Raw genomic sequence first — 12,594 nt, 5'->3', positions numbered from 1 at the left:
AGAGGCGTTTAGTTGGAAAAGCGCAAAGCAGAGTACAACTGCAGATTCTACAACTGAAGCCGAATACTTAGCAGCTGCTGAAGCAGCTAAGGAGGCTGTTTGGATTCGTAAGTTCGTTGGTGAACTTGATGTTGTACCCTCTATAAAGGGTCCAATAGCCCTCTATTGTGACAACAATGGAGCTATTGATCAGGCCAGAGAGCCTAGGGAACATCAGAAGGTCAAACATGTCAAGTGGCGATTTCACATGATTCGAGAATGGAAATCAGAGGGTGAAATCAGAATTTGCAAAGTTGGAACGGATGACAATGTAGCCGATCCACTTACTAAACCTTTGCCTCAAGTGAAGCACAACAAGTACGTTGAGGCAATGGGAATCAAGCATGTAGGAGACTGGCTTTGATTTCTTTGTTTAGTGTTTTAGTTAATTTTGAGAAAAATTAATGTAAGACGCTAAGGAAAACCATTCAAGTTTTGGAGTAATATAAAATTTCATGCAATATTTTATTACTCCGTTATGCTATTTAATTGTGGTTTAGGATTAAATAATGAGTCCATTCGATTATGAGAATATTCAAAATAGGGTATCAAGACCAGTCTTGGTAAGGAAACACCTATTAAGTGAACATTGAATATTATAATCGAAAATTATCCCTAATCAAGGTCATTTAAACGATGGACGATTAATGACCGATTGAGATTAGTGTGTAGTTTGATTTATAACACCGTTTCATGTGCTACAAGGACATGATTATCATAAATCATTTGCACAGGTATTGGTTTAGAACCATACTGGATCGACCTATGAGAATACTTTAAGAAATTAAAAAATTTGTCATAAGTATACTTCTCATTATGGCTATCGGAACCTATTTCCTCGACCATGAGTATTGTGAGTTCTCTTGTTTGAGTACTAGTTCGCTTTGATGTTGTCAAACGTCTGCCGTAATAGGGGATAATAACGGCAACACTCGGGCGACTAGGTCCTCTAAGTAAGAGGAGATACATTACAAGACTGGGAATGTCCCCCTACTAAAATAGGGAAGATGTCTTTGTTGTATACAAGGCCTCTCGTAGAGCGAGACTGTAAAATGCATGGCCGTGCTCGGATGGATTTTAGAAATCATCTGTTTATTGACAGTCGGACTCGGAATCGGGAAACACTTCTGGACGTAATAAGGATGACAAAATAAATCTTACCTTATAGTTCATGAAGAGACATTAAGCGACATAGGAAAAAGGTTGTACACAAAATGCGCACTTGTCCGGAAGGACAAGTGGGAGATTGAAAGGAATGGTGTCCTTCGAACAAGTGTACTATTCCGTTAGTGGGTTCAAAATTATTAGAAAGCTAATATATTCAGTGAGGTCAAGTGATCGGAATGCCTGGGTGGAGGCCGCTTCCGATCAGTAATATTAATGAATAATTAATATTACAGCTTAATCTTGACTGAACCCTTCGGGTCACACCCAAGCATTCAACAAACCGAAACGACGAATTAATTCGGAAGGAATTAATGAGTCGACCGAGTATTATTTATTTAGACGTCAGATATTCGAGCTTAGAGCGTCGAAACCGAGCGTCGGAAGTCGAGTCGAAAAATAGTGAAAGACGAGACGAGAAATAGTAATAAATCAACAAAAAGACCAAAATACCCCTAGCGTCGGAATGCCCAAGCAAACCGAGTGCTAAGGGCGTATGGCCTAGCATGGTGGCTAGCATGCGCACCAAGCCGAGCCTAGGCTGGCTAGTGCGTGCTAGCGCACCCATGCTAGCATCGCAAGGCTAGGCGCTTCCTAGTGCGTGCTAGCATGCTAGGCACAGCCTTGTGCGCGCAATGGCTAGCAAGCCATGCCGCAACAAGCTGCAGCAGCTAGCACGCTAGGCGCGCCAGCTCGCCACAGCTAGCAGCAGCATGGCTAGGCCATTGCTTGCTGCCTAGCAGCGCTGGCCAAGGCACAAGGCCAGCAGCAGCCCGCACAAGCATGCTGGGCTTGCTGGCCAGCAGCGCCTGGCAGCCCGCATGCGAGTGTTGGGCCTGATGGGCTTGCTGGGCGTGGCTGCCACGGACAGCAGCACATGGCAGCCCACCTTGGCTGCCTTGGTGCCCAAGGGTGGGTGCCATGTGGCTTATGGTCCTTGAGTGTGTGTGGAGTGAGGTGGCCGGTTATGGGAGAAGGAGTGGGGAGCAAGTTTGGTCCCCCCCTTCTCCAAGTGGTCCTCACCTAACCACTCACATGAGCTTGCCACTTGTTGATTTATTACTAGCTTGATTATTAATTTTATTTTAGCTTTAAAATAAAATGGAAAAATCATACTATCCCACATTGATGGGAGAGTAAATGATACTCCCATCATTTCCTATAAATACCCAAGTATGGGCATTGGGAATGACGCTTGAGTAAGAGTTGAAAAAGGCATCACAATTAGTGAAAACCTTTGAACTCAATATAATTACTCGGGTTTTATTGGTCGGGTCTTGCTAACCCCAAGACATTGGACCTAGTCGGTTTTGTTGGTGCGGGTGGACTTCGTTGGAGGTCTCCATGTGAGCGGGACTTGAAGCTTTCAAGTAAGAGCTCATTTTGGAGCGAAGCACACGTCAAAGGTAATTAGCTTATCTTAATCTTGTGATTAATATAATTATGTTTATGGTTTTATTTATTGCGAGTGCGGTCTTGTTTTTGGGTTTGTTTCCGCGGTGAGTCGGACTCACCAAACCCCAACAACCTCGACCCATCATTACTTCGTCGTTGCTGAACTTGACGCATCTACGAAATGTCGGACTTAACCCATCATCAATTAAAGGAGCTTCAATAGAGGATATGGTCAACCCTTCCTTTTGGGGTTGACCATGCCCTTAATTTCACCCTTCAATCCTAGGGTTTTCATTTTTTCCAGATGTGGGTGGAGATCAAGGGAGGTGGGTGGAGATTGGGGAAGGTGGAGAAGGGAAAGCTTGAGTTTTGTACCACCGCGGCATTGTGGGCTTGAAAAAGGACAAAGAATAGGAGGTCAACGGGAGAAAGAAGATCGAAGGTCGACGGGAAAAAGAAGATCGGCTTGAGAGAGGGTGATTGTGATGATGGTGGTGGCAGTGGTGGCTATAATGATGGGAAGGAAAAAGGAAGAAGAAAGAGGAAGAAACAATTATTTACAATTGTGTCATTTGATTAACAAATGTTGTTACTCCAAATGAGTAATTGGGGCTAGCTCAATAAATACGAGGAAAAAACATTATAAACTAAAGTAGTAAACTACTATAATCAAAAGGAATACTTCCTTCGTTTTTTTTTTTACTTGACCCGCTATGACTTTTACACTATTCACCACCCCTCCTTTGACCGTGTTTTGTGAATATGTAAGGAAAAACATATTAATGTTGGATCATTTTGAATTCGTCTCAAAAAGTACTATCATAATACTACCTCCGTTAACGGTTATTTGCAACATATACTATAAATGAATGCTAACTATTATGTGCAACAAATGTTTTTTTTTCCTTTTTAGGTAATCATCTCTCTATCTCTCTCCTCATCACATTCACCCAACTTTTTCTCTCTCCATTTTACTCTCACAAACAAATTTTGCCTAGGAGTTCGCAAACACCCCATTTGTTGCAAATAATAGTTAACGGAGGAAGTATATAACTTTTATATTTTTTAATTATAGAGAATTAAAGTTATTAACCGTTAAAGTTTTGCATTGGCAAACGTGATAAAAGAAACAAGTCAAGTAAAAAAAACAGGGAAAGTATACAAATAGTGAAAAAAAAGTCAAACATGTTCGGAATGAAGGGAGTATTAGTTAAATTCCATGTTCACATATTCTAATCAAAATGTGGCATTTATTTTGAAATAGATAGTAATTTTATATGTGCCCTATTCCTAATTAAATATAATAATAAGTGGCATATTACTAACAGCTCTAGAATACATAACTTAAGGCTGGTAGAACTGTTTTAAAAATTCAAACGAATGAGCCCGTATCAACGCATTAGCCGTTTAACTCATTTGGTGCATATATGCAAATAAATACACAACATTACAACATTGCTGATTTGCTGATGTCAGCCATATTCAACACTTGAATTGAACAGGCTGAAACCCTTTCTAATTTCTGCAATGTATCCTCAATCAGCTTCCGATCAGATTCGACATACTTCGACCGGAATACAACCAATTCCTCCAAAGCTAATGCATGTGTCAGCAGAAACTGGATCAAACTTATTTCCCTTTGAACCCCACAATAATGCTTTATCACAATTCTTTTAAGATGATTTTTGCAACATGAAGGAATAACTGCTAGAGCGTTTCTACAAAATTCTCGTTCATCCAGATAGATAGGATGAATCCAAGTGCGAATGGTGCTACGAGGCTCAGTTAATCCCTGCAAATTAAGTACGTGATGATCAAAGTAAAATTGTTACACTAGACAAAATACGCTCCACATTTGGAAAATTTTAATAACAAATACAGGAGATAAAATTACACACTAACCTGTGGAAAGACCAGCGTTTCTAACACAGGAGAACAATTCTCATTTAGAAATGCTGGCAGCAATTTGTCCCAACAGATATAATCATAAAGCAGCTCTAGACATTTCATGTTATGAAAAACGGGCAGACGATCCTTTAAATCAACACGGCTTAGAACCTTCAACCAAAAGTTAACAAATAGCCATTCAATTTCACATTTATAATAAATAATAATAAAATATGAACAAGGAACCAAGACAAACCTTTACACAATCGCCACCCAAAGTTAAATGCTGAACATTAGACAAGACACTGATAAAGTTAAGCACTTGCACAAGACAAACCTCAGATGGCCCAACCGGGCAGATTCTAAGGTCGACATCTGCTTTAACAAGAGAATTCATGTTTGGGACAGAGTACTGTAATGTTAAATAATCAGTGTAGTTGAGATACTCCAAATTAGGAGTATTAATAGTAACAAATTTGTTATCAACATCATTATAATCATATCTATTCACAAATAAGCATAATTTCCGGAGAGAAGGGGAAGATATATTTATGAAATAGGCCTGGCTCCAAACCACATCCACCATGAGATCTTCAAGTATAGGACAACTAGAAACTAGCCTTGTCACAAAGCCTACCTCAGAAATGACAGGCACACGTAATTGGAGTCGCTTCAAGTTTGGAAGATGAAAGGATGACATGGTTGAAGTTTGATCAAGACTAAGATTAACATCGAGCTTTAACACCTCTAGAGTTTGAAAAGTGAAAATTTCTAGGGGTATCAGACAATCACCAGGTTTTTTCACCTGAATGCGAAGGTCAAGCTCTGAGGCCACAATGGGTTAATGGAAAAGAGATCCACGCATTGATTTGTGAGGCTTTCAAGTCCGGGCAGCAGTCTTTCTCACCTGGTAGATTACTTTCGCAATCTAAACAACATCTGCCCATGAAGTCTACACCCACTCCAAGTTTAAACCTGGTAAGATACTGAGACTTGTATGCAGACAGAGCACTATTAACTAAGGCAACAAAAGTGGGGAAACGTTGAATCGCAAAGGGTCTATTCAAACAATGAGATATAGGTGAATCGTCAAAGTCGAGGCTCGTAATGAAAGGGAAAATAGAGCTCATCCTCTTGGACAAGATGCTAGTAACAGCAGCATCCTTGGTGGGAAGCAAAGACAGTATCCGAATCAACAATTCATCAGGTAAATTAGGGAACCTATCTAATAGAAGGTCGTCGCTGCAATTTAGATCATTCTGTAAGGTAGCAGTAGTACTACTGCATGGTTTCAAGCTCAAATCCATAGAGCATACAAGTTACACACAATTCCCAGATCTTGAATTAATTAATTCCCTGCTTCAATGAAGACAAGAATTTAACTTAATACAAGATATAAACTTTTATCTTACATTAAAGTGTAATAAATAGAATTCTACAGTTCATCATTAACAAAATTAGACTCAATTATCAAATTTGGGCTCCAAAAATTAAATACTATCTGCATACAATCATATCAATCAGATACATAAGAACATGAACAACACTGTAGCAACATAATCGATTGTTAAAATCTTCTATAAATTCAGTAACAATAACCTATGATTCAATAATTCACCTAAACCCTAGATTGAGTAAACTCACAAATCAGATTAACGATAAACCCTAGATTGTAAAATTGACATTCGATTATTTACAGAAAATTAAAAGAAAAGTCACCTTAGAAGGTGGTTCAGTGGAAGTGAGAAAGCTTGCTCTTCAATGGAGGAGAGAGATAGAGGAGCTTGCGAGTGACTAATCACAAACACAAGTGTTTCGTTTGATTCCTCCATTTTTTCTCCTTCTTTTTAAATTTCTTTTTTGGAAAATAAAACTTGATACTTTATTTTGCTTCTTCTACTATCTAATCCTTTAATGGTGAATAGTCCAATCGTTATTTACTACTTTTTCCCCTTCGGCCCTTTGGGTGATAATCATTTCGTTCTTTACTCCTCCATTTGGGGTTCTACTTTCTATTTTTGAGCCTATTTCACGTGAGCCATGTACATTGTACTATTCGTCTATTCGAGTGTATAAAGGCCAATAGGTGCATAACATATATTCCCTCTGTGTTTTTTTAAGGGTTACATTTTTCATTTCCAATGTGTTTTTTTAAGTATTACACTTCCCATTTTCGACCATATTTTTTTAAATGTTACAGTTTCTTTTTTGGCAACAAGCTACATTTAAATATTATATCTCTCTCCTCTTCATGGTCCCCACCCAAACCACCACTACTACTTTTTTTTTTTATTATATCTTTTCTCGCACATTCATTACTTTTCAATAAACTATTAACCCCACTATTTTTCTTTTACAATTTTTTAATACTCCACTTTTTATTTTATTTAAGTCAATTAAATTGTCAAAAACTACGCGCCGGTCAAAGTGTAACACTTAAAAAACACGGAGAGAGTACTCCCTCTGTTTTTAAATACTACCTTCGTTACAGGTTATGAGCAAAGATTAGACATTTTCCCTCTCTGCTTTATATCAAATCGCTGCACATAACCTGTAACGGAGATAGTATTTGCTTCATTTCTCCATGTGCGGAGTTTTAGGAAAAATTAGAGAAAGTATTAAAATATTAAAATAGTAGGGTTAATGGAAGGTAAATTGGAGGAGAGAGAATTTAAAAGTAATAAGGGGTCGTTTGGTTCGTATAGGGTAATCGGAATGGAATGAACAAAGGGAAAGAAGAAGAATGGAATGAAAAACCCTTACATTTGCCATGTTATTTGCTTTGAAAATAATGAAAATAAGCCACCAATCCACACAACCACCGAACCACCACATCACCACCACACAACCACCCATTTTTTTTTTCAAATCCCACCTATTTCAGCCACCACGTCGTTCGCCGCACTCCCCCCACCACTCGCCACTGTTCGCCGCAACCTCCTCGCCGACCCTCCTCTTCCCCCGCAAAGTTGTTCCCGACTTCCCGCCGAGCCCCTCGCAAAACCCTTAAAATCCCCTTATCTTCCCATAAAAGCGTCAGACAACCCTCCCACCACCCTCGAAACAAAGGTTGGTGAAGGTGCAGCGACCCGCCGGAGGAGATGCGGCGACCCGTCAGAGGTCGAGCGGTGACCCATCGAAGGTAGAGCGGCGGTGTGGCGGCTGACTTTCCGGTGGTGAGTGTGGTAAGAGGGTGGTGGTGAGATGGTGGCTAGGGAATGGGAAAGTCTAGGGGGGGAATGGAGTTAGAGGGATTTGGGGGAATGAAGGGGGTAAAGGGAATGGAGAAAATGGTCTAACAAACAACAACAAAGGGAATGAGGGTAGTTGATTCCCATTCCCTTTGATGATTAACCCCAACCAAACGACCCCTAAAATTAGATCACTAGTTGAGAAAAATGAATTAAATATTATAAATACTTTCCAAATAAGGAAATGGCCGGAGCAAGTATTTAAAAACGGCCGCAAAAGGAATGTGGAACAAGTATTTAAAAACGGAGGGAGTATTTGCTAGGCATGCAAATAGAACGGTATTATGTGGTTTTTATTTTTTTCATTTTTTATTCTATAGTGGTACATTTGTGTGTACTATGATGCATGTATAATGTACCATTAACGTATAAGTTGTCTTAATTGTACTTTTTGTGTACTATTATGCATGTAGTGATATTTTTTGCCATCCTATGTCGTTGATTATTTTCTCCTAAAATATGTACCACCTGTCACCTATTATGCTGCAGTGGTACATTTTGTCATCCTATTTGTTTCTAAAACATATAGGCACTATGCGTCAATACTTATTCGGAAAATTCATCTCGTGGGACACGCGACGATACGTCTCGAATCAAACTATCAAACTGGCATGGCCTCCAAAAATAAAATATTATCTGCATACAATTATATCAACCAAATTATAACTTATATAAGAACATGAACAACAATGTAGCAACAAAATCGCTTGTTATAATCTTTCAAAAATTTAGTAACTATAACCTATAGTTCAATAATTCACCTGAACCCTAGATTGATTATAATCACAAATCAGATTACCCTAGATTGTAAAATTGACATTCAATTATTCACAGGAAATTAAAATGAAAAGTTACCTTAGATAGTTAAGTGGAAGAGAGAATGCTTCGAAGGTTGTTTAATGGCGAACTCAGAGACGCTTCTGTTAAGCCTGATTGACGCAGTCGGAAAAGTAGAAAGAAAAGCAAGCGCTAATCCTTCGCGAACAGACAGATTTACAAGCAATAAATCAGTTAAAATACTCCGGAATCCACTAGAAAAGAGTAAAACTCTTGAAAATATTATAAAAACGTCAAAAACTGAATATTAAAGACGGCTACAGCGTTTAAGTAGTCTAAACAAAACCCTAATACAAAAATAAAATAAAATAAAATCCGGAAATTGTTTAAACGCTATATTCGGGCCTTAAACGAACTCGGATGGGTTAAAAAGCCTGTCAGTCACAGCAACTGTGTGTTGGACTCATTGGCCCGTTTCCATTTCCGAAAATATATTTTATTAAGCAATCTGACTCCGGGAGCCCGACTAGTAGAAATCATTACCCTTAAAAAACCGAAAATCAAGCTTTATGACATTGCACTTCTTCGTCGAACCAAGAAGCTAATCTCTCTACGTCACTAATATTATATAGTTAATGGGCCAATGTTATCGGCCCTAATTTCTAATTAGATTGTATATATATACTTGTTCATACGGTAATACAACTAAGGAAAATCAATTCCTGACATGGTAAAAACTTTATATTTTTTTAATCCCCAATCCCTAAAATAATAATCAATTTCTAATCTCTACATTCTAAATTCCTAATACCAATTCTACATTTTTTTCCTCTGATTCGGATTTTTAGGGTTTAACGCTAATTTTGGTTCTTCTATTTTCTTTGGTTGAATTGTGGAGGAGAGAGATAGAAGAGCTTAATTTTTACTTGATTCCTCCATTTTTGTTATTATTTTGTTTAACTTTCTTTTTGGAAATTAAAACATAGATACTTTATTCCTCTTCTTCTTCTCTCTGACCTTTAACGAGTGAATGGAAATTAAAACATGATACTCCAATTGTTCTTTATTACTGACTCGGTCACTCCCTTTCAGGTTATAATCATCTCGTTCTTTACTCTTCATTCGGGTTTTATTTTGAAAATTTTGTGTAAAATCACCCATTAAAAATACATTTTTATCTTAAACCACTCACTTAAAAATATATTGCCTAGGACCACCCAATTTTAAAAATTTGTTGTCAAACGCCACCTGACTTCATATTCCTGTATTGACCCAAAACTCTGACATTGACATACCCCATCCCCACGTGACTATCAAAAATAGTGTGAGAGGGAGAAAATATTATAATTAAAACTAGATTAGTACTTGCGCGTTGCACGGTGGTAATTAGTAATTTTTCCATATTTCCTTTATAACTTTTTTTTTTTTTTGAATAGCAAAAATATTTCATTAATTAAAAGTCATACGACATCTACAATAGAGATTCGACGTTAACAAATACATAAGATATTGAATCAAATAGAATTTTCCTTCATAAAAACTACGATCGTCGAGTAGATCTTGCACTGCGGAGCATCTCCCGCTTATATCGCTGAAAACTACAGCCTTGTTGGAGAGACAATCTAACGATCCGTTGTAGCCGTGAGGATGTTTTCCTTTTGATTCATCTGTTCGTATTCGAAAACTTGATAACTTTTTCACCAACGAAATAATTTCACGACAATCCATTAGATCTGCTACCATAGATTCAAAACTAAGAAATTTCTCCCTCGAAAAGAGGAGATAAACCTTGTCTTTCGAAGGAGGTCGAAAAACCCTTGTCTTTCGAAGGAGATCGGAAACCCTTTCTTTCGAGGGAGAAAAGTTCCTCCCAAAAGGAGGAAGCATGTTGTTGACCAATAGAAATTTCCTTTATAACTTTGTTGTTGACAACTTTTTAAAATAACTTTGGCATGCTTTTTAAAAATAAAATTGTTATACTACGTGTAAATATTAAAAAAAAAAAAAAAACATGTACATAGTCTTTATTGTTAAATGATTATTATTGAATGACGCATCATAATATTTACTATGTTATGTAAAATAAACTAAAATGATGGTTAGACATAATATATCAAATAATGTTGCATTATCTATTACACTTATATGTTTAGAGTGAAAGCTAAAGAAATGTACTTCATATATATATCAATATCTAAATTTATTAACATCCAAAAATAGTATAGTGTATACAACAATATTGATGCCGATGCCAATGCCAAGTTTTGTATTTTTTAGTTTCAAACTTAGTTGATCCTAGTTTCTAGCAAGTAAAAGGAAATGACAAAGAAAAAAATATATAAAATTGATGACATCATATATAAATTTGGAGGAAATTTTTTTTAATGAGAGCTTCACGCGTAAGACACTTTAAGGAATTGATAACATCAACAGGGCTTTTTTTTTTTTTTTTTTTTTTTTTTTTTTTTTTGTTTGTTTTTGTTTTTGTTTTTGTGAAAAGCGGGTTTTGTTTTAGTAATAGTTAATAGATGATAGTGGGATTATAAGATGAGAGAGTAATAATATATAATGTGTGAGTGGGTTTCCATTTTCAGTAATGGAACACTTAAAAAAAATGGTCATTTTGGAAAGTAGAACATTAAAAAAGGGAGGAAGTACTCCGTATCCTTGTTTTATAAAAAACAATAAATAAAATAGAGTTAACTACACAAATGGACCCTCAATTGTTACATTTTTCACCATTTGGGTACTTCACTTTTTTTTCACTGTTTGAGTATCCAACCCCAATTTCCGCCCAAAAATATTAAATACCCAAAACGAATTGAGTACCTTGGGTTAACAGTTGAGTACCTTGGGTTAAATTAATTGTCCACCTAAGAACTTAATTTTGATGATACCTCTTTGATTCTTTTCCCCACCCCTCTCCCCATCTCTCTTCTGGTTTTCATACTTGAAAATCATGTAAAGAGTGAAAAAAGTAAGAATTAAGGGCCTAATTGTGTGGTTAACTCAATAAAATAATATGCTAAAATAGTAATATAAGGGGAAATTAGCTTGAACAACACAAACTACTATTATTTAGGTGTGCTTAATAACACGAAATTTAAAGTAATAAACAACATGAACTTTGGGGGCTGAATGCAATTAATGATATAAATGATTTTCGGAACCGAAAATTCCAAAGAATTACGGCTACTTTTCTTTATTTTTTTTTCTTTTTTTGCAAAAAAAAAAAAATAAAATATTTATGTGACAAAATATTCATTTGTTCTAAATAATTTGAAACATAAGTAGTATATAAATTTAACCATCCTTTTAAGTAAGTATTGTATGCATGTATGGGATACCAGCTCCATCTGGGAGGTGCATATCAGTTGTCAACACAACACAACTAGGGCTCAAAAGCTCATTAAAGTCAGCGCCATAGGCTAACTAGTACAACTCCAGCTTATGGGAGTTCATACACCTTGTTGACTCGAATGAACAATACAAGGGGGGGGGGGTGAATTGTATTGTAGAGGAAGTACGGTAATTTTTTTTGCGGAATTAATCAAGAAACTCAAACAAAAACTAAAAGTGCAAAGAGAGATTTTACGTGGAAAACTTCTTGGCCCTAATCAAGAAGAAAAACCACGACCACAAGGGATTTTAAACTCAACTCTTAATAATAATAGGGCAAACAACCTATTACAAATTAAGACTCTAACTTAAGTTCCTCCACGAACTCAAGTTTCCCTTTCAACTGATCCCTCAACCAGTTGAACTCTCTAACTCTCTCTTTCTCCTTTCTTCACTTAAAGCAATACACACTCTTAGAGTTTCCTCAAACTCTATCCCAATACAACTCAAGATTAAACTCTAAATGCTAAGTACTAAGACACTCAAGGACTTAAGTGGATTATGACTCTTTTTAATAACTAAAAGATTGTAATACTCAAGTATGTTTTTCTAAACAGAAAACCAAGTTTATTTATAGGAGGAGAAGGAAGTTAAAAACTGTCGTTTGCCTTAACCTCCACTAATCCACAACTTCCATAAAACTAGGAAGTGCAGTTCGTGGGAGTTTGGGCAGCAAGCTAAA

The 12,594-nt window shown here is 36.8% G+C and overlaps 1 protein-coding gene across 2 annotated transcripts; it reads right to left on the bottom strand.

The window, feature by feature from the left end:
* Positions 1-3,808: 3,808 nt before the first annotated feature.
* LOC145560019 (F-box/LRR-repeat protein At4g14096-like) lies at positions 3,809-6,343 on the bottom strand. 2 transcript variants are annotated; one of them, XM_081621274.1, is made up of 4 exons: positions 6,205-6,343; positions 4,742-5,841; positions 4,501-4,656; positions 3,809-4,390 (listed from the first exon to the last, which is right to left on the bottom strand). In XM_081621274.1, the coding sequence occupies exons 2-4, from the start codon at positions 5,183-5,185 to the stop codon at positions 4,046-4,048; spliced, it is 945 nt and encodes a 314-aa protein (XP_081477400.1). In that variant the 5' UTR covers positions 5,186-5,841; positions 6,205-6,343; the 3' UTR covers positions 3,809-4,045. The 2 variants fall into 2 exon arrangements, with proteins under 2 accessions (XP_081477400.1, XP_081477401.1); XM_081621275.1 differs by having other exon boundaries at positions 4,742-4,897; positions 6,205-6,322.
* Between the last annotated feature and the right edge of the window lie 6,251 nt (positions 6,344-12,594).

The sequence above is a fragment of the Chenopodium album genome, chromosome 9 (assembly GCF_948465745.1).
Source record: "Chenopodium album chromosome 9, dcCheAlbu1.1, whole genome shotgun sequence".
In the NCBI taxonomy this organism is placed as follows: domain Eukaryota; kingdom Viridiplantae; phylum Streptophyta; class Magnoliopsida; order Caryophyllales; family Amaranthaceae; genus Chenopodium; species Chenopodium album.
The sequence above is the reverse complement of the archived record's forward strand: the minus strand, read 5'-3'. Positions and strand labels throughout refer to the sequence as shown.